The sequence below is a fragment of the Argiope bruennichi genome, chromosome X2 (genome assembly GCF_947563725.1).
Source record: "Argiope bruennichi chromosome X2, qqArgBrue1.1, whole genome shotgun sequence".
NCBI classification, from domain to species: domain Eukaryota; kingdom Metazoa; phylum Arthropoda; class Arachnida; order Araneae; family Araneidae; genus Argiope; species Argiope bruennichi.
Genome location: NC_079163.1, coordinates 46608390 through 46636306, shown reverse-complemented (window position 1 = coordinate 46636306; position 27917 = coordinate 46608390). Strand labels below are relative to the sequence as shown.

The following is a 27917-nucleotide window of genomic DNA, read 5'->3' as shown; positions in this document are numbered from 1 at the left end:
ATTCCAACATCTGCTTTTAAGCTATAAGTGCCTTGCTATCCCAAATTAGACGATCCTAAGCTATTGAATGTGACATTAAGTGCAATTTCTATCAGAGAATTTTTAATAATAATAACGAAATAATTTCAAAACTCATCACTTTTTGAAATATTTCACTGAAATTCTCCACACGGTTAATTAAATTTCTCTTTATTTATCCTTCATTAATGCTTCGTTGACTTATTTCATATCTAAATTAATTATTTTACGATCCATTTAACATGACTGTTTTAAAATTCTTACGCGTAATAAATACAATTTATCCGCTTTCTTAAATTTAAATATTTTTCATCACTTGAATTCATACAAAAAAAAAAAAAAAAAAAAAACATTGATGCTTTATTTTCTGTGTTACACGAACTTCGTCACTCAAGCCTCTCAGAACTTTAATTTTAACTATCTTATCTAGAACTTTCTGTAACTTTAACTATCTTATCTAGAACTTTCTGTAACTTTAACTATCTTATCTAGAACTTTCTGAAACTTTAACTATCTTATCTAGAACTTTCTGTAACTTTAACTATCTTATCTAGAACTTTCTGTAACTTTAACTATCTTATCTAGAACTTTCTGTAACTTTAACTATCTTATCTAGAACTTTCTGTAACTTTAACTATCTTAAATTGCAGTGCAAGCAATTTTTTTTCGTTCCATTTTCACTTACGAAATGGGGATTCTCCTATCTGCACAATTAAAAGTTATCATCTCCCGTTTTTGTTCTCTTTTATTCTACTTTAATATTCATTGATGAAGCCTGTAAGTAATGATCATGATTCAGACCCACTAAAAATTATTTGATGCCTAATCCAATAAGAAACTGTTTCAAGTATAATGACTTCCAGTTCATGACTTTTCTTCGTGGCTGTATCTGCTTTAAAATGACATGAGGCACAACAACCTTATGTTATGTACTTATATTTTTAAAATGGGGTTGCTATATTTTTTGCAGCTGTAAAGTGATAGCCAGGGGAAAAAAACTTTAAGTGGCTTTGCCTTATAAGAATTTGAAGCGTAAATTTTATGATCAACAATTCAATGTCTTTTTTTTTTTTTCTTAAACTTTTCTACTTATCAGTTCTATTATCACATGAAACATATTCATTACATTTCACATCAAAAATTCACTTTTTTTTTTTGTTCCTTTTTCACATTATAACAATTCACATTATACAAAAGTCGATGTTTTTTCAATTTCAACCGATTTTTCAATTTTATATCATGTCCCGCAAGTTTCAATTTTGAGAAACCTGAAACAGAAAAGTGAAACACTTACCAAACATCCCTCCCAAACAAATAAGTAAACCAAAAAGCCCATTTTGAGGCGGCGAGCCAGCTGCATCACTGAAAAAAATATTACGTTTTAGATTCATATTTATCATATTGCAAAATTTATAAACTATGAGCAGCAAACGAAATAAGAATTTATGCATTAAAAACTGATTGACAAAGATGCATGACATTCTAAGACCTATATTAATATATTTTTCAAATAAAGAATTTTTTTTGTTTGCACCTTCTTAATCAAATGTCTTTCCAAATTAACATGGCATTTGCTACTAAACATTCATTTTGTAAAAAAGAAATATATATATATTTTTTTGATTTCGATAAGTTTTAAAACTGTACCGTCTCGTATGCTTTACCCTTTTTCTAAAAAAAATCGAAACATTTTGTTTCATTCACTCTTATAACACCTGTCTAATTATATTAAAATAAATTGTAATTTTGATAAAACCAAAAGCATTTTTCTACAGAAATAATCACTCATAACAATAAAGGTGTGTGTGTGTGTGCGTTAGTTAGTGTATGTGTGAGCGCCACATATATATTTTGGAAAAAAATGCGTACCTAGGCGCAATTTTTTAAATTTTTAATTAAAATTTTAAAAATAAGCACAATTTCGGCATTTCTCCGCTATAATTTCAAGAAATATAACACTGCAAAAATAGTTTTTGCATCATCTTCTAATTTTTTGATGAAGATGAGAAAATATGGCTTATTTTTCCACGTTGAGTAGGTTTATCTATGACATGGTTTTAATAAATCCTTTGAAAATTTGTTGCTCTTAACATTACAAATCAATTTCAAAACTAAACGATGGAGATAAATTATTTAAGTACTTCCATTTTTAAACACCACTGAATTTTCTTGTAATATATTTGAATATATAAGGATATAGACAGAAAACTAGGAGATGCGTATGAGGATAAACAGAGTGATATGAGGCTTCTACAACTGTATGAGTTACATATATTTCAAAATTTTAAGCTTGAAAATATTTTGTTGAGGAAGCCGTTAAAACCATGTTATATAAAATATTAAGTTGCAGTTTTTAGCAATTATTAATCCCGACCACCGAAGTGGTTCCAAGAAGCGATTAGTATTTAATAAAAAGAAATTTCACTCTGATGTTTAATGAGGCCTGCCGCAGATAAATGGCATAGTCTATTCCTCAGTATCAGTAATTACAGGTTCCATCAAAAATTTGCCGTGTGCGCCCGGTTTTGCGCAAGTTAAGCACGATGACGAAGCTACCATCGCTATCATTGAAAAGAGTTGAAATTTACAAGAGCTGTCCCAAATTAGTCCTTGCATAGCTTCAGGGCTGGCGTTAACCAAACTAAAGTAGATCGAGGTTAAATGAAGATCTAATTTGCATGCATGAAAAATGGACTCACTTTTCAAGGAAAAAGGATATCAGACATTTCTTTAAAAAGTTAAATCAGTTGCATCACAATACAGCGTTTGAAGAAGATATGACATTTTATTATAAACGCACACATGTACGGGTCTCGTATAAAGAGTACAAACATCGGTCAGAAAAAGGGCATCCAAAATACGTACGCACATGATGTAAAATGCTAAATTCTAGATAAAAATCTATATTTCGTAACAACTTTTAGCTCATACCATGTAAATTGTCCTTACCAAGATTCACAATTTTTTGCGGGGAGAGATGGATAAGATTTTCATTGGAGAGTATGCAAGAAAGTTTTGCGGAAATGACTCCTCTTGGTTCAATGCCCACATGTAAGCCATATCACTGACTCTCCGACCCGCCCGAAGGCATACGGATAACAAAACTGAGTGACCGGACCGCCGCAACAGCAACACTGGTGGGAACTGTGGTTAAGTCCTAAAGACCATCACCGGTCACGGTACAACCCTTCCCGAAGGAAGTACGTCCCGTCATCGATGGTAGGAGCCAGATCCCTCACCTTTTTGTGTACTCTCCAGGGTGACGAGATTCAACTACCATACCGGAAACATCTCATCCTCATTTCAAGGTGCCCCCCAGGGGGTTTAAGGTAGGTAAGTCAACCATCTAACTCTCCGACCCGCCACGAAGGCACACGGATTTAAACCATAAAACTGAATGACCGGACCGCCGCAACAGCAACATTGGCGGGAACTGTGGTTGAGTCCTAAGGACCATCACCGGCCACGGTACAACCCTTCCCGAAGGAAGTACGTCCCGTCATCGATGGCAGGAGCCAGATCCCCCACCTTTTTGTGTACTCTCCAGGGTGACGAGATTCAACCACCATACCGGAAACATCTCATCCTCATTTCGAGGTGCCCCCCCAGGGGGTTTAAGGTAGGTAAGTAAACAATCCACAATGTGAGTTTCCTCAAATTTATTCTCAACATCTAAGCTTAATTACAAATTATGAAAGAGTTTCTACTGCCGCATTGAATACCTTCGATCCAATATATTAAAATAACGCTGTAGTTGAACAGGCATAAAAATTTTGTCTCAATTCACATAAAAAATATTAATTAAAGAAGCATTTCTTATATAGGAATAGTTTCTTAAGATATTTGTAGCCAGAATAATACATCAAAAGCAATTGTAATAAAAGTAAATATTTAAATTTCAGATTTAGGAATAAGAATAATGCGGATTTTTTAATGATCCCCATGTATTTTAGACATCAGCTCTTCTGATGCTGAGCTAGATTGAACTTAATTGTGTAATATTTTGATAGATTCGTAGCATTTCAATGTTTAGTTAGTCTGAATTTATATCGATAAAAAACGAGTTTAAATCGATGGCTATGACTTATACTATGATATTTTTCATCTATATTTTTTTAGAGTCACAGGGCATAAAAATTTGCTTTCTTAAATAAAATGAAATGAATGAATAATAATGAAGTATAATGAATATAAAGAAATATAATGAAGGAATAACAATGAACTATAATGAATATAACGAAATATAATGAATACCATGAATAAATAATAATGAAGTATAATAAATATAATGAAATATAATGAATATAATGAAATAAATGCTTGAATGAAATATAACGAATAAATAATAAGGAATGAATGAAATGAATAATAAATGAAATGAACGAATGGAATAAAATGAAAAGAAAATGAATTGCCCTAAAATATAGCTTCGGAGAAAGTCATTTCAGCGAGAGGATATTGGTTTCGACTATTTATATCTTTGAAAGTGGAAAGATAACTACAGTTACCTGCCTCTTATTGGAGTTATTTCGCAGAAGCTTTAGTATTAGCAGCAGACTTTCATTCCCTTTAAAGCGCATGACATCGAATTGCCTATGTATTTTGCATTATTTCTATAATATATTTTATGAATGAATAATGAATGAATAATAATGAAGTATAATAAATATAATGAAATATAATGAATATAATGAAATATAATGAAAATGATGAAATAAATGCTTGAATGAAATATAACGAATAAATAATAAGGAATGAATGAAATGAATAATAAATGAAATGAACGAATGGAATAAAATGAAAAGAAAACGAATTGCCCTAAAATATAGCTTCGGAGAAAGTCATTTCAGCGAGAGGATATTGGTAAGGTAAAGATAACTACAGTTACCTGCCTCTTATTGGAGTTATTTCGCAGAAGCTTTAGTATTAGCAGCAGACTTTCATTCCCTTTAAAGCGCATGACATCGAATTGCCTATGTATTTTGCATTATTTCTAGGTTTATAATATATTTTAGTTGTTCAACAGTTAAAATTCGTATTTTAGTAAAATCGGAAATTAAACTAACTGTGAAGCAAGCGGAATTTGAATAAAAATTGACAAAAATCCATTAAAAAAATTTTTAAAAAATAAATTTTGAAAGAAAAAATGTTGTATAAAATATTTATTATAATCAAAGGAGCAAATTTCTGATTGGAAAACTATAGGTAAAAGGAATAACATTTTAAAAAATATATTAAATATCAATCATAACGCTATCTTTCAGTCTATGGATTGCATTAAAATTCTATTTTTAGAGAAATTTTATAGAAAAGTCTAGATATAGAAGTGATAAAATTTTCTTTGAATGTAGTGTTCTCGGAATGAATGGTAATAGAATAGGCACTGCACAAATGGGAATGTTAAGCTTCAACCAGTGTACCTCAGCATTAAAGTCAATGTGTCAAGCAAATTGATTGACAAAAATTAAATATAAATGTAGTTTTCGTTAATCATGAAGTTGGGAATATTGACTTTCAGACTTCTTATTTACGATTTGTACTTTCTCGTATATGAAGTATATAATAGAAAGTATTGTAATCGTCAAGAAATTCGAACTGGAGATTGACGAATCTCTCACAGTTCGAAAAACACATTTTTGGAATTATGTCTGCCTGTCTGTTTGTCTACGAACACGACAAGTCAAATAAAAAAATCCTTTGAACAGGTGGATGAAATTTTGTATATGGTCTTTACACCAAATTGGCAGATTTCTGTCGATTAACTGCCCTCAAAAACCGTTAAAGATAGCTCTCTAATAAGTTCTTTTGCAATTATCTTTCGGGAATGATATGCGGTTAGTACTAAAGTACGTCGATGACGTGCAATCAATACAAAATGCCGGCTTTCTTTGCTCTTAATATCTCCTAGGAGCAAGCTATCGATTAGGCTCAAGCTTCTGCTCTACAAAGCTATTTTAAGACCAATTTTAATGTACGGTTCCCAAATTAGGGGGGCGACTTCCGCCACTAACATCAAGAGGTTGCAAGTTTTTCAAAATAGGCACCTGATGAAGATTGTAAACGCTCCCTGGTATATCAGGAGGAAAATGTTATATGACGATCTCAAAATTGAACCTGTTTCGGAATTTATTAGAAGAACATCAATCAAATTCTTCGAAAAACTACCCCAGATTCGTAACGTTACTTAATTTACCTGCATATGATCCTGTAGTATCCAGCTAGAGGAAACGACCGAGAGCTGCGATAGATAATGTTTACATTAACTTCCCCTCAGTTAAAAAGCTGAGAACTAATTAACTCTGTTACCAATCTGTTGGATAAAATTCTCAAAATTATTTGTTTTGGCCTCAGATAGCTACGATGAGCTACACGCGTGAAATTTCTAGAATTTTTTCTTATCAGTAAATTAGCAAAATAGACAAATCAGTCCCAATAGTTAGAAAGGCACGTGCATCGTAATTCCATTATAATTCTCTATATTTACCCCATAAATAATCTAAATATTATTTTTTAATTGATTAATTATATCATAGATAATAATAACAAGAATTAAATACCAAATCTCATGACGTTAGAGCTTTATTGCGCTCGCGCAAACTAGCTTCAATTAATTTTAACTTTTCCCTAAACTAACAAATTAAAGTATCTGTTCCAAATTATGATGTGGAGGTGCTCGTGACCACTTTGTCACATCGCGGAACTCCGAAACATCACGACATTGCCGTTGCTATATTATGGAAAATTCAGCTCTGTTGTGAAGGACTCTGATAGTAAAAATCCGAGCCCTCGTGGCATTCAAAGGTTCACAATTTTATTTCGGAGTTGAGGAATAACATCTTTATTAGATTGCATGCGAGAAAGTTTTCGAAGACCGCATTCGCCCTTCTAAAAAAATTGCTTTATAAGTAATTTCACATAAAAAAAAATTTAATTCAAAATGTATTTTGCACAATTTAAATCCAAATAATGATTTTTGAATTCAAATTATGCAAAACCAAACATCAGTAGTGCTTCTTTTTAAAAGAAAATGTTTACTTAGTCTCTTCACATCAATAATTTTTTTAAAGAAATTAATCGTTATTTTACACCACAGGAAAAAATTTTCAAACCTTTTCATGAAAAAAAAGTTATCAGGAAATTTATAACTTTTTTTTACAATTTCTTAAACTTCCTTATCAACAAAAAGAAAATTTTAATGACTGAACTATAAAAAAAAATGTCTATATCTATGAGTTAAGTTCTTTTATAGCTTATTATCATCTGCACAATCTGTCTTCTAAAATACTAACGTTATCATAAGTATATTTTTAATCCGCAAAATTTCCTTCTGTATGTTCCTCCCTGATTTTTGATGAGATAACATTCAACCATCAAGATAACTACATATGTAAATTATGATTGAAGTCACAAGGTCAAACCCCATGACCTTGCATTAAAGATAATTGAAATATTCATTTTCGAATAAATCATAGTTTTCCAAATTAAAATATTCATATTTGAAAAATAACAATTTTGCCATTAATTTGATAATTATTGCAGAAAGACGTTACTAACCTTATTAGAGGTAAAATAGCTTCAACATTTCCTCGTGCAACCGCAATGACGTAAGCAACGATGCATCCCAATAGTAAAAGTCCACCAAAAGCAACTGATATGTAACCACCATTGTTCAAGGTCCATTCCGTCACTTTGGTCGTTTTCAAAAGCGCATCTGAAAAAAAAAAGTGAAAAATACTTTAAATTATTCTGCCACATAAAATTTGCACTTTTTATAAAATGAAGACAGTTCGGTCGCTTCATCGGTATTTCGAGCACGCAAGAAAGGGGGGGGGGGCATTTTATGTGTTTTCTACATTTCACCACAAAATGAACAGAAGATAAGAAAAGGCAATTCGAAATGAGATCAGCCGTTAAAGAAAGTTTAAAAGGTGTTTCTTAGATAATATTATAATTATATTTCAAACGTCTTATTGATGATTTTACTAACTAAAGAAAATTGAAAGTAACATAAGCTTAGTCGTAACAAAATCTTTATTAGTACAAAAGTGGCAAATTTAGCTTGTTTTAGCCAGATTTTTTTGTCTCAGCACCAAACGTAATACATCAGCCGTTGCAAAAATGCCAAAAATCAAGTATATGCATTTCAGGAGATGAAGAAATGAGTGACAAAATATATATATATATATATATATAAATAAATAAATCTGGTAAAATTGATAACTTTTTGCATCTATTAAATGCATATGCATCCATTAGAATTTACGTGATTACATGATTAATGCCATCCTTAGCAATCCTGTACTATTCGTAATTAATGTACATTCCGAATTTTATTAAATCATTATGCTACGATGTGTCAATTGTACTTACACTGGAAAATCGTCAGACTATCTTCTTCAGTCGTTCATTTTTGGAAATTCATTCTTAACATGCATGCCATCGAGATTCGACATTCTTACGATTACTCGCTTTTTCACTATTGTGCTCTGATTAGAATTATTTTCATTTTAACCACATGGCATAATTCTAATTCCTGCCAATATCGTTTTTCTCTGAAATTGTGATATCTTATATAAACACATAAAATTAAAAATTCAACAACTTTACGATGTTCATTGGTTTGAGCTTGAGTTTTAAAGACTCAATCATTTGCAAATGTTTAACACAAAAACAGAATTTTCCTAATATACGACACATGCCATCATATTGCACAAAATTCCAATTAAATTTATATATGAATATTAAAACTTATGGGCACATTTAGGTATTTGAAATTTATAACAATTCACTGAAATTAAACCATGTTTAAAAATTTTGCTTTGTATTTTGTATTTATCCTTGTTGAATTTTTCTTCTTGGTTTTATTTCAAAAGGAGAAAAAAAATAATTTAGTAAATAAATTTAATGTTTAATAATAAATGTTCTAATGGCAGGTCCATTTCGAAAAAGAAAAAGAAATTTACAGGCCCCTTTTATTTCAGAAAACTTTACCATTACCTTAAAATTAGAAAATAAATTACATAATATTCTGAAAGAAATCATTTATTTGCAATAGCTAAAAAAGAAGATACTTAAAAATGAGTATTTAGTAAATTTTAACTACATCTTTCAAATAAAGAAAATTTTAGCCTACAAATGTGAGAAAAAAGATACTTCTGATTTGCTTTCTTTAATTAATACAATTGTACCATACATATACATGCAAGTACGATAAATCCTTTTTCTATTAGTGGAAAGCGATCATTCAATATTTCCATTCCTGATGACTTGATCACTAACGCTTCCGCTATCAATTTTAATTGATTATTTCGGATCGCATTTCAAAGCCGTGAGAAACAATTCTCTGTAAAAAAAAATGTTTTTCCTTTCTTATTATTTTTTTCCTTTTCTTTGTGAGAAATTTCATTGCTGTTGATATTTGATTTGCTTTCTTAAATTGCTAGATAATTACTCAGAAATTAGACTACAGTTCGGTTATCTCTGTTAACCACACGCTAACTCAAAATTTCATTGATCATTCAAAAATTTACCTCAATAATTATTTCCTCTCACATAAACTCTTCATCAATAACCATTTAAAAGTACTACAAGTGAGCTTATAATTTTAGTATCATCTAAATCTTAGTTTGATGAAGAATTAAATAATATATATCAAAAACTAAAATTGAATTTTTGGGTCCTAGATCCCTTTTAGAATGTAACATACTCATCATATTGCCACATCATGATTATGTAGTTCTATCTTTACTTGATTTTTCGGCAACTTAAAAGCTGTTTGAACGCACGTTAAGTGGAAAGATCAGTGTGAGTAACATGCCACTCCTCCATTACTATTTTTATACCGAACCTCTCCGTGCCATTGCAAGCAATCACAGCATTTTCAGATGCTAATATTCAGGTAGAAGGAAAGTTTGGAAGATATTTAAGGTAAGGAATTTAAGTTTCATTTCATAAAAAGAAATCATTTGAATTTGTTAGATTAGTCAATCATTTATTTATAAATTTTATTAAAATTCCCGATATTTTAGTATAATCATATCTCTTGATGTATAAATGCTTTTGTGAAAAATCTTAAAATCTTTGTAAATAAGAGTAAAGAGCACAGAAATAATAATTACAAGAAATTAATTTTCAATTTAATTTTAATTAATAAAAACATTTATAGATTTAACTGAAATTTCTTCAATAAAAAAATAATAAAAACTTTCTTCTTTGAGTTAAAAATAAAGCAGGTAAATAATTTGATTTATTAATTAATTCAAGTTTTTAAAATTAGTGCATAAAAATGAGAAATAATTGTGAAATAACTATTCTTTATGCACATTGTAGAGTAGGTGGTAAAATAATAATTGAGATACTTTTCTGATTTTGTAGGAAAAAATCGATTTAATTTCTCAATCGGTTGAATTCTTTTTTAAAAAAATCAAAAAGTTCCTGACCAAAATGTTGATTTGGATAGTATCAGAAAAACATGCTTTCAGTGCATGAGTTGAAAAAATATTTTAGAACGCAAAATGATTTTAGAGAAAACAAAAATCCATAATTGTTAGTTATTTACTCTTGATTTCCTAAAATTGCATACTGTAATAAGTTATATATCTTATAGAATCGTATCGGATTTTTATTGTTTTGCAAAAAACTAATCTGTCTAAACAAAACATGAAACTAAACACGTCAGCGTCGCATTAAGCGACGTTACGTTTTCTTATTTATTACCATGAAAATGACTTCAAAAATATTAGTGAGCTGTTAAAAGAATTTTTAGTATTTTATTAAATACAATTTGAAAACTGCTGAAATGCATTGCTATTGTCCAAATATTTTGGCTTCCTGACCTTATAGTCTAAATAAATAAACAATCTCTTTATCACTTTTTTATCGATGAGCTTTTTTGAGCGATGAAGCCAAGGCAGCTTTTTTTTTTCTGGGGGGGGGGGAGGGTTCCGCTTAATAGCATGTCACATATCAACATTGTTTTGAGTTTTCGTATATATTTCTGTAGATTTATTTTTATTATTAAAACAATAAAACAAAACTGTAAAAATATTTTTTTTAAAAATTAAAGTACTTTAATGCTGCTTTTTTATTGGAAATACTGAAAGTATTTTATCAGTATTACTGTTTCGATCTACTTGTTAATTATTCAATTAATTTCATTATATTTCTATGTAAATGCTAAAACATAAAAAAAAAAGAAAAATATCAATCCTTTCTGAATTCTTGAATTTTGTATATAATTTGAATAGAAGAGTTTCAAAATATTAACTATTTGCAATGGTTGAATTTTATAAATCTGAATAATTCTCTTCAAAGTACGTATTTTTCAAATAGATGGCAAATTAATGTCATTATCTTCACGAAAATCTTCTCAGGATGCAATTGTAGTAATTTAACTTTCCAAAATCTCTCATCAATATTCTGCAAAGTTTTCAAGCTATATACGTTCGACGTTTCGAAAGGTATTCCATTATCAATTCATTTTTAATCAATTAATTATTTGACTCAGTAGGCTTACAAACTCAAAATCATACCAATCTTCTCAATATATTTCATTCTGCGCGTAGTTTTTCTATAAATTTCTTATTTTTTCTTATACAAAGTATACATAAAGGAAATTTCAACAATCAAAAACTTCGATCTCTAGATATTGATGAATTTCTAAGTTTCAAACCCCCTTGAGTCAGAAAAAAAAATAATTTTTGGAATTATCCGTCTATATATCTGTGAACGCTATTATACAAACATGCAAACCCCCCGGGGGGCACCTCGAAAAGAGGATGAAATGCTTCCCGCATGGTGGTTGAATCTCGTCACCCTGGAGTTTACACAAATAGGTGGGGGATCTGGCTCCTCCCATCGATGACGGGACGTACTTCCTTCGGGGAGGGTTGTACGTGGCCGGTGATGGCCTATAGGACTCAACCACAGGCGGTCCGGTCATTCAGTAATTTTTCCGTGTGCCTTTGTGGCGGGTCGGAGGTCAGATGTATGACTATACAAACATGCAACATGCTAGATGGATGAAATCTAGTATACAGTCATTACGCAAAAGTTTTTATTTCTGCAAACTTTTAAACGAAATCAGCCCTCTGAAAGATTATCTGTCCATTCGTGTGCACGTGAACATCATAACTCGAAAACAATTCAAAGTAAATATATGAAATTTTACATACAACTTTATCACCAGATTTGTAGATCAAATTTTCGACCAAACCCTCTCAAAGTCTGTCAATTCGTGCTGATAACGCTATAACTCAGAATCTCAATAAGCTAAATAAATAATATTCAATATGCTGTTTTGGCATCCACATTGCAGATCTCTAACAAATTTTCAACCAAATCCTCTCAAAGAATGGACTGTTAGTCTGTCTGTCTATTCGTGAAAAGTAAACGTGTTAACTCAAAACCGCGATAAGCAACATTAATGATATTCAATATATCATCTTGACATTTAAATTGTGGATCTCTATCAAATTTTTGGTCAAATCAACTCAAAAGAATAGACAGTTTGACGGTCTGTCTATTTGTGATAAATAAACTCCATAATTCAAAATTGCGATAAGCTGCATAAATGATATTCGATATATTGCTTTGACATCCAAATTCTAGATTTGTATCAAATTTTCAATTTAATCCTCTAGAAAAAATATTGTTTGTAATTCTGTATATTGTGATAAGAAAACGCAACAAAATACATTAATTAATTAACATGATTGATTAATTAATATATCTTGATATTAATCACATATTTTAAGACATATTTAATTAAATATTTTAAGATGCATCAATGATATTAATATGTTGTATTGACATCCAAATTGTAGATTTGTATCAAATTTTTAATTTAATCCTCTAAAAAAATATTGTTTATAGTTCTGTCTATTGTGATAAGAAAACGCGACAGAATACATTAATTAATTAACATGAGTAATTAATTAATGTATCTTGACATTAATCACATATTTTAAGACATATTTAATTAAATGCATTAATGATATTAATATGTTGTATTGGCATCCAAATTGTGGATCTGTCTCAAATTTTGGATGCAGTCGACCAAAGGCAACAGATATAAAAGACACACTCAATTCGCTTCGCAGTGCTACGAAACGTAACATAAAACGGGCAACATTGTGTAAGCATACGGAAAATTCGAGGGGAGAATACTTCAGCTGGTTTCTTTAAGATATTGTCTGCGCCGAAATGAATCATACCGCCGTCTATTGGTAATAATATTTATCGCAATTACAAATTAAAGATATTTACTTTAAGAAATAATATGCCTAAATATTAACGATGAAATGCAATTTAAAATCACATTAAATGCGGGATAAATTTTGATAAGGAAAATAATTTAATGCAATTTTGTGGAGCCTGTTTTCAATGCTTGTATTGTTTCCGTCTCCCGCCTCATTGGAGATTAAGCCTATAAAACTTATCATCTATAGAGTCACGCTGTGAGTTTTTCTCCTTTCCTTCAAGGAAACGTAAGATATAAAACAACTTTTCCCAAATGCCTGGTACTTGGACAATGCGAGTCTTAAAAATGCCATGTATTTTCCTGTCATACCGGCTATCACTGAGCTAATATGAATCCTTGAAGGAAGTCAGTTCTGCAAGGTCGTCTTTTCGGCTCTGTAATGTAAAATAATATTTTTGCAAAAGAATAACGCTGATTTTGCTTACCTAAAGTAAGGTCGATGTGTCTAATTTTATGTTTCGGAAAACAGACATAATTTGTATCAAATTCGATAATTAATACTTCAAGAATTCTGAAACAGAAAATTACATCTGCGGAAGGCATTTAATTTTTATTCATAAACTTTTACTGTTTATGCAAAAGGAAAATTAGTCGAAAACAATATTTTTCAGATTCACCAGCTACATTACATAAGGGTTTTATTTCACAAGCATTACATACTGCGAATATAAACTTTCGCCACAATGTGCAAATTAAATGAACTAACAAATGGTAATTGGTTTTTTGCAAAAAACAACAATGAATTTAAATATGTAAGGTATATTTAGAAAAACCGGAAAAACTGCGGTTGACCATCCTACTACGCAGTGGTATACTGCTTCACAAATATTCTTAAGATAAGAGGTGGGTTTTTTTTTTTTTCTTTCTTTCTTTTTTTCTTTTTCTTTTCTTTCTCTCTCTCTCTCTCTCTCACTCCTTTTTTTTTTTTTTTACTGCAGAACCCAGCATGTTATTTATTGAAGTTGATCGTAAATGGTAATCAGTTCGATTTCAAAAACAACTTTGCGGTTGTATAAATAAGGTATATTTAAACACTCCACGGAACTTTCGGTTGATTCCTCAACACGCAATAGTATTTTTAAAGAAACTCTTACACGAAAGTTTTAATAAAAAGTTTTTTTCGCTCGGTTGGCTTTTATTTTCTAACAAAACTTCCATTTACTATATTTGATAGTAATGAAACGGGAAGTTTACTCTACAAATGCCTACAAACCATTTACCATTGAAAGGAATATCTTTAAAGGATTTAAACAGCCCCCCCCTCTCAAATTTATTCTCTAGCTTATTGTTTGTTATTTTAACCTCAAAATCAGAGAGATTCAAATAACTATAGCAAAGAAACATTAAATAATTTCGGTAAGTCTACATAATCGTTTCAGAGAAATTTTGATTGATTTCTTCAACACCTAATATTATTAAAAAATTTTCATAAAGAATTTTTTAAAGTTCAGTTGGCTCCTTTTTTTTTTTTTTTTTACCTAAGGAAAATAAAAATACAAATGATAAAAGCTAATGCAAAAGAATCAGAAATTTCACATAACAATTGTTTTTAAAATTTTTACCTGAGAAAAAGCATTGTTAAAAGCATTTTTTGATTGCTTAACTTACATTTGTAAAACTTCATTTTGCCTCTTTTGAGTGAAAAAATTATACCCCGTTGTAAAAATATATTTTTCTGTTTTAAATCAATTACTTATCTATATAATTTTCATCAGTAAAAGGATAACTAACAAAGAGTTGCTGACAAAATAATTGATAGAAAAATAATTAATTAAAGTAAGATAGCTATTTACAATCAAGGTGATTTTGCGCAATCCCCCATATTTGCATTTATTCACTGTTTCGTTCTTTTTGCCTAATGCAACTAGAGCACCTCTTAAATAGATTTTAAGGTTTAAGGGTGAAATAAGATGTAATGGTTGCCGTAAAAAAATAAAGAATATGAAAACATTGTATCGCATTATATTCTACACATAAATGTTCCGCAAATCAATAAACACATACTTAGCAAGAAAACTCGCAACAACTAAAATTGAACAATAATGAAGTACTTCCATTTACAGCATATGGTAAACAGATTGAGATTCTCTGGTATAAATTAAAGAAGAAGCCTTATTTTATACTGCCTAAATTCTCATCAGCGGAGCTAAGACAAGATTTCAGAGAGACTCTTGCAAAAAATAAACAAAATTTTTCAAATTGCAAATGAGAAAGAATCCGCGATTGTGGAAAGAATGCAGAAGTAAGCTATTGGCAAAAAAATTCAACAATATCCATTGTATTCCACTGTTCAATCAACTTAAATAACGATATTAACAAATTGTCAATTGTTTTCTATTTTTAAATGCTCCCCGCAGCCCTGAATCAAATATTAATATTATCTAGGATAACATCATTCCTTTAAATAAATAAAAAAATTCCATCACAATATAAAATACGTTGCTAAGAATATCTAGATGCCTTTTGACTGATAATCTGACTTCATTGCATCTAGTTTTATGAAACATCGATATCAAATCCTATATCAGCCTGCAACATACTTGATAATGAACATAATGGGATCAAGATTAAATAATCATCACATCGTTGAAAATATAACTGTGAACCAACAGTGGAAAACATATAAAAACTAATCCGAATATAACAAAAGTTTCCATGCCTAATATATCCAAGAATATATCAATGTTTTGTCCTTCTTGCCATCAATCTTTTTTTTTTTTCGATGTGTTTGTTGTTAATCTGGCTCCTGAGTTGCAATTTTGGTATTATCTTTAGACTACCTATGATGAATGGAGTTATTTAAAATTTATACTTTTATGAATATTTTGATTCAACTTTTCCATTAACTCGGATATTTTTTAGTTACATTTCAAGAAGACATTCACATATTTTTTTTCTTCATTTCCGACGCAATCGTTAGTTTCCAAAGGCATACTGTATTCTTAAAATTAATGTAGAAATGATTTGATTTCTATACGTTTGTCTGTTGATTAGTGGAATCAATCTGAATAACTATTTGTAAATTCATTGAATCTTTCAAATCACATCCAGGTAGAATTTCTGAGAATCAAAAGCAGAAAAGAATACTCATTATTTGATTGTAGTAAGTTTCTTATTTAAAAAATGAAAAAATCATACTGGCGTATAATATATGACAATTATGAAATATTTGTAGAAACTACGAAAAAACATGAGATTTTTTTGTTTTTATATAATTTTGTTTTGTTCGATTCATATTTTACAGATATCTGTAATATAAATAAAATTCGTTTCCTAATATTTTTAAAGCACAATTAAAATACGAGTTAATTTAAAGCCGAAATCATGTCTTTCTAATTTAATCTATTTTTCGATGCATTAGAAAAATAACGGTTTCTCCAATGGAAGTATTTTATATTTAATTACAGTTAACAGCAAATGATAAATAAATTTTAAAAATTCTTATTTTATTTTAAAATCAGCTTTAGCATTTATCCTTCAGAGAAAACGAGTATTACAGAATGTTTTTCAGCTTTAACTTTAATATTTTTGCTCGTAACTTTTAAACCATTGTATAATCAATAAAAAACACTCGGGCGAAAAGTTTAAATTAGAAAATGAAGTTATAAAATTAAAAAAGAAAACAATCATTAATATGAATCTGAAATCTGACTGAATAATAAAACAATTTCTAACTAATAATGTTGCATTTCAATTATATAAACATATTTCCTTGAATTACAATTAGTTATATAATCATTGCTAGAAAAAAATAGATTAATATTCAAATACAAAAATTTAGAAATAGGAACTAAAAAAAATTGCTATACAAACAAATATAAAAAAGAATTGACACCGTTTATAAAAATAATTGATTCCGCTTTATATGAAAGTTTTTAGTTCACATAAATGATTATAAATATAAATAATAATTTTTAATATCTCCTATCGCATTAGTAATTTTCATCGTTTTATATAATTTATTTTACGTAAGAATACGATTTGCTGAAAGGTGCTTAATGCAGAGCTTTGTAGGAAAAGCGTTTTCAAAATTTTTTAAAATGTTGTTTTTCGGAATTTACTTTCTTTAAAAAATTCTTTGGAAAAAAGCAATCAATAATATAAAAAAAAGAACATCTTTTTTTAAAGAATATGAAATTTATTCTTATTATTTTTTTGAACTACAGAAAACTTAATTTTTTATGTAGTTAGGAATGTTTAAATTTTTTTAATTGAAATGCATCATTTTATAAATGAATTTTAAGAAATCTGTACTGCTTTTTTTCACATATTTATCAAAACATTAATTTTCTAAAAAAAAAAAATTCTTAAAGTATGAAATTATTTCGTACACTAGGAGACCGACGGTTAATGTTTTACATAAATTAGCTATTATGAGAATTATTTTACTAAGCCTATAATGGAGTAGCATAAGTTTATTGGAAAATGAGGTTTTCTCCTTAATAGTTTGTTGCTTCTGTATTTAAAAATAATTGTAAGGGAAAAAGTGAAACAAAATTGTTCGGCATTTCAGATCATAATCAGGTGGAACTTAATTATAATGAACAATTTTTTTCTCCAACAGGTTAAGAGTTGAAACAAATATCACAAAAATTAAATTGATAAAACTGAAATCATAGTTAAATTTATTACGTGAAGCCAAAAATCTAAAAGTTCTTTGAATACTTTTAAGCAAAGTTTCAGTGCATTTATCTTTATTGAAATTGATACCTTTAAAATGCTTAATATACATGCATAATTGTTCCATCTAAGGAGATTGAAGCAATCAAATGTGCATTACTAAGCAATGCTTATAGAATAAATTTAATATCTGTATACTAATCATATTTAAATTTAACACCAACAGAAAACAACACAGAAAATGTGGCGATAAAAATTTAAAAATGTGATCCCTTAATATATTATTTTAACAATTTTTTTCTCGGTTTTCTTGCTTAGTAGATAGCCAGCCTCCTATAAACTATCGTTTGAAAGCATACTTAATCGCTGTATCATGAAATAATAAAAAAAAAAAAAAAAAAAAAAAAAAAATTCTATAGTATTTTTCAAAAAATTTGTCATTTGATATGGCCATGTAGTAAAAGACTATTCTTTGAATTCAGTAAAAAAGATAGAGGCATTTGCAGTTACAACTTATTCTTTTTTTTTTTATTAACAACAGTATTTTTTTCTTAAATTATAAATCTTCATATAAAATTATATGAAACTATGAGAAAAAATTCAAACCGATTGATGTTTTTTTCAAAAAAAATTTAAATTATTTGTTTTGAATTGAATAGCCAAACTACAGATAAAACAATCCAAAACACACCACGCTTCCAGCTTGCTATACAAACAGCCTGTATTCTCAGTTCGTTACCTTATGAGCGCACTTTCTTAATCCAAAAGAATTTCACCTAGTTTACAAGTCATCTGTAAAATTAGTGAAGACAAAAACGTTTTATAAGAATCACTTACCATTCCCTTTACCATCCATGTCTGCTCACAGCAAAGCGTTCACTCGCATAAATGCAACGAAAGGGTTGTATGCTACTGTGTAGAAGGAAAAGTGAAGATCGGTCACAAGGCCAATGGTACTCGATGAGTATGAAAAAGAAAAAAACCTGTTTCGTCTTCACTCCAGGCAAGGCCGGAGAAAGCAACTGGCTTGAATGGATAATATAAAGTTCGTGTTTATTTTTCCATCGTATTCTGCTCTGTTGATTTTGTGGGGTCTTTGTTTACGCAAGGTCGTTGCATGACCCTTCCTTGCTTTGAGTTTGCGGTATAACAGACACCTTAATGAAATTCACACCTGTCGCCAAACATTCTCATTTTTTTTAGCCTTCTTTAACAAGAATCTTCAATGCAGACTTCCTCAATTACATTTACAAATGAGACAAATTTTCTAAAAAAAAAAAAAAAAAAACTACATGAGGCAAATAAAAGAACTATACTTTTGAATTTCGCAAATATATTAAATTTATCGTATTAAATATGTCCGATTTTCAGCATTTTGAATAATATAAGAGTGCTTCCATCTATAGTATATTTTCTCTTTTATCACAGTTTATATTTCTTAATCATAACCACAAGGGCTAATCTCGTCCTATCAAGGTACTAATCTGAATGACCGAGTAGGCTCAAATATTAATGCATAATAGTCTTCACTATCAGCAGCTCATGCTGACAGTCCTCTTACATACGGCCCACCATCGGAATGAATTTAACTCGACCCCACACCATTCATGTTAGCAAACCACAATGCAAGCGAAAACCAGACACTAACCCGATCTTTTCTAACCCCCATATCTGAGATGCGTCTCAGTGGACCTTACATTAATAACATACGTACGCACAAATATACTACACATAATTTGATATACAGTGCTCACAATGCAAGTATACAACATTTTATCTTCAAATGAAAGCATTCGCAGATTTGCAATGACGACTTCTATAAACAACAATAATTTCCAGTTTTGCAAAAACCATCACGTTATTAATTGAAATCACAATCCGTGAATTTAACATTTCATTGCATTTAAAAGTATTCACTAATTTGCGATAATGACTGCTATAAGGAACCATTTGTCCAAAAGCCACTGCAATATTAAAGTTCACAATCATGCTTTCAAATGGTTTCCTTTGTTTACAAAAATAGTTTGGATTTTTCTAATAAAGTTCGTTAAAAACAAGCAACGTTTAATATCTTGATTTATGATTATTTGTAAGCCATCAAAATTAGTGTTGAACATTATTAAATGAATGTTCCATGTATTTTCAATTAATATGTGCAATGTTCAGTGTGATTTCACATTCAAAAAATGCAGGGATCCATATTTTGGCATCAAAACATTTCGACTTCAAACAATTTTTACTTTCCAAATTAGTTACGTATATAAAAGGAAATTAAAAATTTCAAAATTGTATTTCTGTTGTTTTTTTATCGATGCAAATAATTTTACTACAAAGTTGTGATAAAAATTGCTAGGTATTTCAAGTTGCTGAAATATTTTGGGGAACTATGAATCAAATAAAATAACAATATAATTTTTTTAAATCTGTTTTTTATGACCCAACAAAGCAAAATAAGCTTGAAGAAAACGCATAATTTCCTAAAAAAATCAAGCTAATATTGCAGTACTTTTAAGGAATTTCCAAAAATTTAAATTATTATTTTTTCTAATAAATTTTATGACTAAATTTTTAAAATATCCACCCAAAACATATAGGATTATTATTAATTAAGAAATTAATAGTAGAATATTGACTTGGAAAAGATGTTATTTTTAATTTTCCTTCACATCCCTGCAGTACAATAAGCAGGTGCACTGAAGGGAAATATAAATGGGAACAAAGCGAAACAGCACCTTATTGATCTACTTCTGTGAAAGAGTTGCGTTTAATGTATATTACGTGATACACATCAAATGCGCCAATTTATTTTTTAAAACCATTGCGTATCTTGCAGTAGAAAAAGGATTTGATAACTCAGCACAACATAAAGGAACTTGTATCTTGATGTTAAAAGACCTACTAGATTATATTTGCTGTGTGATGCTGGTGTCACATGCACTGAACCTACTAAAATTAAAAAAAAAGAAAAAAAAGACTGAGTTTGAATTACCATTAATACAATAACCCATATTTTAATGTGCTAACTGCAAAATTTTTTAATCGGACGAATTTTTACTTATATACAATGCTATGACACCAGAATATAAATAAAAGCCACAATAACTAGAAACAAGCACATTAACCTAGGATACATTGGAAAATTTAGAAACTTTCAACCTGCGTAAATCGCGGAATACACAACTGAAAATTAATTCATATTATTTTATATCAGGTCGGAATCGAACGTGAGCAAACTCATACAATTTTTTAAATTTAAAATGGGTAATTTACCATTTGTGCAAGTAACTATATCTATAGCTTAATGAGCCACCTATAAAATTTTTTTAACCTAATTTCAATATTTTGAAAAATATTTAAAAGGGAATTTTATTTTGAGAATTCAGTAATTCTTCGGTTCTCAATGCTTCTAAATTTCATCTTCTCCATTCATCATATCTCTCTCACAATGTACAGAAGGTAAAAGTACTACTATGCACAATGTTATATTATTGGTGTCAAATTTAAGAATTCTTTCAGATTTTGTGTTCTTAGTCTTTCTTTTTCAACAAAACAAGCAAGTAAAATTTTACAAATATTTAATAAAAATTTTAGCTCACTAAAGGTATTTTATAAATTTCCTTTCCTGATAAATCACTTCCTTCAACTGTTTATTTTATTTAATTTCTTTCTGAAAAGGAAAAAAGAGAAGAAATGTACAAGGAAATTATCCTCCATACGGATAATACAGGTACTGTTCCTGCACATTTTTTCCCTCTGACACTGGCTGGTATGATTGCCATTCACTAATGTATTAGAATTTCATTTTTTCAGTCCAGCTGGTCAGGCAATAATTTTACTCCCTTATTTGATTATATCACTCTATTTTTCATAGATAAATTTATTGCTATTTATAGACTTATGAAATAAGTGATCCCATGGGAGAAGAAGAAATCTTCTGGAGACTTAAAAGTGGGGAGAGCGTATTCCCATTTCTTTGTCAAAATCAATATAAGCAGGTGTTTCACAATTCACTTGGCTTTAATCTTCAAGTTAATTATATTTAATATTTTTCGTTGCAGCAAAGACATTTTGGAGGGCAAATTGAAAATTTGATTGGGGAGAAATTCCCTTTTTTATATTGTATTTTATTCAGTTTATTGATGGTCAGCTGAATAAACTCCCCAGATTTTCTGTGAGTAAATATCATTTAATTTCTCTAACGAGTTGTCCGAACATAAGTAAAGGACACACTAGAAAGAACAGTTTTTTTTCTAAATTATTTATTTCAATACATTTTCTCCAACTGTCTTTCAAATTGTTTCTAGTTGCACAAAGATTGAATTCGTCTTTACTTCCTTCTCCCAAACTAGTTCTATGCTTTGCTTCAAGTACAGATTTTTAATGAAGTATAAAAGGTTTTGGTGACGATTTTAAACAAAATTTTTTTGTAAATTATGGATTTTTGAATTCATACGTATTTTCTGTTTTATTTCGACAGTCTATTCTTTTCTTCGTATTGAAGATATTTTTTTTTAATATTATTGAACCAATCAAATCGTAATAAGTCATAAACATAAAACTTTCGTGCCATCTTTAGAGATTGCTATCTTTCACAAAACTTATTTCTAAAATATCTTCAACAATTTTCCAAGAACAGAATTTAAAAACTTGTTGAATTTTAACTTTTGGAAATCTGTGTAATTTGAAATGTTCAACTAATTTCTAAACATTAGGAATCAGAAAATTGTTTCCTTTATTATAGCAGTAGAACCAGCAACAACAAATCATACTTGATTTTATTATGGAAAAATGATCAAACATTCCAGTCTTTTTGACAATGGACTTTGCCACTCGGTATGCATCTCACTCAAAATTAGCAGAAATCTTGGAAATTTATTTTATAAAAACTCATTTTCTATGGGGTGTTTCGGGAGAGTGCTCTTCTAATAACATTGTCGACCCGTTTCGGCGTTGAAAAAGGCATATCAGACGATTTCATATTCGTAATTTTTAGCCTCATTTTCGCATAATTTTATCAAAGTTATTTTGAATATATTTTAATTGTAGATCTTCAAAAAAAATTTATAATCATTTTAAAGAAAATTAAGTAGTTATAAAAATAATTACAAGCTAAATTAAAATGACCTGGAATTGATTAAAAGATTTAGCTTCTTATTTGCTCTAAACAATTATTTACATTTTATTAGTCCAATAGAATTACGAACTTATATAAAAAGGAATAATATTCAAACATTTTATTTTATTCTTATTAGATCAAATTTTACTCAAAGCTAAATATATATCAGAATTTTTTTTTTCATTGCATTTTTATGATTTTTTTTTTTTTTTTTTTGCATTTTACTATATATTTAGTAACAATTGCAATTTTATTAGATTACTACAACTTTGTAATATTTAACAGTTATATCAATAAAAACATATCTTGGGTTTTAAATCCAGAAACAGTTGAAGTGCTAATCTAATAAATCAGACTTTAAACTGTTTAGTAATTGGACAATTCAGATTTCTATTCAGTATGTGGGTTTTACGGTACTTAGCTGTAGTTGATATAATTCATATACAACCAAGCTATGATGCTGATTTTTGTTCATTTAAAATGATAGTTTGAATTACCGGATTTTAAAATATACTTCCATGTAATTAATATTGTAATAAAAAAATAGTTTTTACAATATCCACAGAAATATCCAGCATTTATTACACCAATCATCTTTATGAGAAGCAATTCGATTCTATTTTTCCTATTTAAACCATAAGAGCAAAATGAATAATAGTTGCATCAATTAACTTTGAATAATTTAATAATTAAAATTATTTATTTACTGTATTTATGATTTGAAGAAGAAAAGTTTTTATAAAGAAAATTAAATTAAACAATTTATATTTTTTCCTTAATTATAAATAAAAATTAAGCCATTATATTATTTCTCCCAACTCCTTGTCGGACTGCAATGGTCTTATGATAAGGTCTTCGCTTCGAGTTTCCAGACTTCAAGTGCAAAATCCGCTTCTACAAAACTTCGTCTTGTATGTAGGTAGGTAACCACAATTCAAAATTACTAGATCCATCACAAAATAGCCCTAAGTTGCTTTAAAAGAGGAATATAGAATAAAACTACATAAATCTAAAATTGGTCTTACAGATTTATTTATGTTTAAATACATTATACAGATTTATGCAATTTTTATTTTAAAAGAAAGAATTCTACAAATTTTCTTTTAAGAATTGTAGAGCTAATTTATACTATTTTTTTTTATTTGAGAAAAGAAGGAAGCAAATTTTAAAAAACTTACGACGTTCAACTATTTTTTAAATCAATGGCAATCTAAGTAGCTATAAAATTAATGTCATATAAAAGAAATAGTACCATCTAATTGGTTCAACATATAGCGTTTAAATCTAAAATTTTGATAAACATTTTGTTATTTCCTCGCATTCTTTGATTCTACTCACAATTTGTGTTTTGGTATGCTCGCCATGGAAACACGTCAAAAGCTACAATCAAACTATCAGCTACTGTTTTGGTAACAATGATCAAAATGTACACTCCTTCCACATTTTTCAGTTCTACACGCACATGAAAAAGTTATGAAATCCTATAACACTGATGAAGTGGCATGGAATTACAGGTATTTTTTCTGCCTTTCATTTGTATCCATTTTTCGTATATACTTATCAGTTTGGTTTGCTCTTATGATAATCACAACTTTTGATATTTTACGTCATTACAGCCATTGGACATCATTTATGTTACTAAAGGTTATATGAAAGTGTTGAAGATCATGAAAAAATTATAATCAAAGATCTTTAAAGTTTTTTAGAACGATTTTGTACAGAAAGGAATAAATTGATCATGATATTCGGTTTTTACTTTCTCGGATATGAAGTATAAAGAAAATATTGTAAACATCAAAAAATTCAAACTCGAGATTTTGATGAATTTCCACTTTTCAGACATCCCTGAATCTGAAAAGCCCATTTTCAGCATTATATCTGTCTGCTTGTCTGTGAACGTAATAACTGTTGTTGAATTGAACGGTTGAAATTTGATATGGAATTACGATAAAAATTTTTAGATTTCTGTCAAATTTTTAGCGAAATTCATTCACAGGAGGTCTGTCTATCTGGATGTTCGAATACAAGTGAAGTCGGCAATTATAAAACGTAAAGAACTAGGTAGATAAACTTGGATTAATAGGCTCAACATCTAAAATATAGATATCAAACTTTGAACGAGGCCCGTTAAACCAATGACCGTCTGTTGGCCCATGTAAAGCATTCAAACGCAGTAACTCATAAACATAAAGACTAAAACAATGAAATTCGGTATGTTGATTATGATTACAACTGCAGTTTCGTGTCAAAATTTGGTTTCAATCGACCTGGGGAAAAAAAAAACCATCCGAAATATATATACTCGCGATAGATTCAGTAAAAATAATAAATTCATGCTAAAGATATTTCGTTACTAACGTTCACCAATGCTGTGCAAGGTATTCGGGGCCTCATCCAAGGTGCCCAATTTTATGGGGTGCAAGGAGAATAAGATCTTTACTAGTGACGATGCAACAAAGTTTCGGGGAAACCACTCCCACTGGTTTCTGCGCAGTAATAAAAAAAAAATTGATAATTTTCCATTTCGTAGCCTATATTAGAACCTGATATTTCTGATTGCAAAATATAAATCTAAAACACCAGGACACATTTTATTGAAATTAAAGCGAAGTGTACTCCCTCAAATCATTAGCACAACACAGGTTAATTTTTCACTTTTTAACTAGATAATACTCTGTAATAATCAAACTAAATACTCCATTTAATAATCAAACTAAATTCGATTTATTAAAAAGAATTTTTAAAAACTGTATTTAATGAGCATGCATTTCAGCTTACTTGTTTCGCATCATGCAATCTGTTTTGTAGATTGCCAACATGACAAACTGCTTAGTACAGATGAGCTTATATTATGATTATTATTATTCACAACCATCGACCATCCGCTTGCTTGCCCTGACTATTAGATTTCCAGTCTATTAAATATTGATGCAGCCTGAGTAACAATTTAAAATTCAATTTTTATTAAAATGCATTCTTAAAAACTAAAACGGAATAATTAAAAATAAAGCATAATGTTTCAAAAACTGTTTAAAAATGAATAACAAGAATTAAATTACAGAATTTTCCTTATTCTGTATAAATTATATAAAAATTTATGCATAAATTCTGTAAAATAACTTATAAAATTTCCAGTTAAAGTTTATAAAGAGAAAAAATTTACTTCGGCACTTATTGATTATAAAGTTCTATTGACAAAATGGCGAAAATTTAGATACTGCGAAGTTAAAATGAAACTGAAATTCTTACGTTTGAAAGTAGATTAGTATATTTTACATTTAACAGGAATTAACTTGAAACCAGAGAAAGAAAATATTCAACAATATAATAAAGCAGAGCGAAATTTATAAAACTAATAATTCCCATGAAATAAAATCCTTATAATTAAATTAGCTAAACTGAAAGAAAAATCTTAAAAATGTAAGAAATAAAACAAAATTTATTAGCAAGAAACTTCGTAATTTTTATAATGTAGTGAATCAATGGTATATTGATTGCTGAATAAATGCATTATTATGGTAGAAGTTTCTTTGTAATTAATGACCAAAGAAAGCAACAGCCTTCAACCGTAGTTACAAAAGCGGAATATTGATGAAATAATATAAGTGATCTCAATTCATTGTAACAATAAAAAGCATCACTAAATACCACATTTAAAAATTTGATTTGAAAAATTAGACAAAAGTTAAAGAAAAACCTGAAGGCAATCATATTAGTATCATCGGTTTTTTTTTTTTTTTTTTTTTAATTTTAAGCTGTTACAAAATCGATTTCATTCGATAATAAGTTGTGAGATTATATTCTAAAAGCTTCGATATTGTATTTGATTTCAATTATTTAAAATTTTAATTACATTTTTATTTTCAAAAATTCCGAATCGTGTTTCCTTCTAAAGTAAGCTTGATATGTACTTAATAATTCTAGTTCTAACTTTCTGCCCTGGAGAACGGCCATAAACAAACAATCGATCACCTTCATTCACCTTTATTATTATTACAAATTAAAGGTAGATTAGCATCAAGAAGTACCACACTAAATTAGTATATAATAAAAATATTTTCATAGAGGCAGGTGGATAATTTGTCCCCCCCCCTTCTATTACTATCAGTTTATGAGCTTATCTGGGGTCACAGTTTAACACAGATTAAATTATTAACAAACTAACCACTTGATAGAAATCTAGGAACCCTAAAAATGGAAAAGATTTCGCATTTCATCCCCTCTCCTATAAGCAGCTCTTTGTTAATATGGATAAAAAATTTACCAGATTCCTCGCGATTGAAGGCTAGTGTAATAGCCATTGAATGGCAGACAATGACCTATTATTAATGATAGACAAACACAATTCTTAATAATTATATGAATTAACTCATTAATCATAATTCATGTCATTTATGTTTAGGTTTTTAAGGCTTCATATCAAAATGATAACTTTGAGATAACTCTTAATTCTTCTGATAATATAACGGATCTTGTCGTTGTAATGTCCTCGAGTAGTTTAGGTAGCTACTAATTCTGAAGAATTATTAGTCACTGATAGCAAAATATTTCTCCGACTTTGGTATGTTATAAATATACTTTGAAATCTTTAACCATCAAGTTAGTAAAATTCGGAAGTTCAAATAATTAATATGTAATCTTCCGCCCTATTATTTGAGTGACTGTAGTTTAAGTCGACAAGTTCCTTTCTCAACAGCCTTTTATATTTTTAAATAAATCAAAAATAGTTCTAATCAATAATATTTTATTTAAAATGCTGATTTCAATTTGTGATTTTTTCTTAATTATTTTAACTAATATGACATGTAAATTCAATGGTTAAAAAATTAAACTACAAAGAAATTGCTCTGATTCACTTTTTTTCAATGACTTGGCAACATTCTGAGTAAAAAGAAAACCTGT

General features: G+C 29.0%; 1 protein-coding gene across 1 annotated transcript in view; it reads right to left on the bottom strand.

Moving 5' to 3' along the window:
- Window positions 1-18882, bottom strand: part of LOC129960861 (uncharacterized) — a 43344-nt gene extending 24462 nt beyond the window's left edge. The window contains exons 1-3 of the mRNA XM_056074567.1: window positions 18737-18882; window positions 7573-7729; window positions 1313-1380 (exon numbers count right to left, since the gene is read on the bottom strand). Of these exons, the coding sequence (XP_055930542.1) occupies window positions 1313-1380; window positions 7573-7729; window positions 18737-18755 (244 nt within the window). The 5' untranslated portion in view covers window positions 18756-18882. The remainder of the gene's footprint in view (window positions 1-1312; window positions 1381-7572; window positions 7730-18736) is intronic.
- Window positions 18883-27917: the final 9035 nt, after the last annotated feature.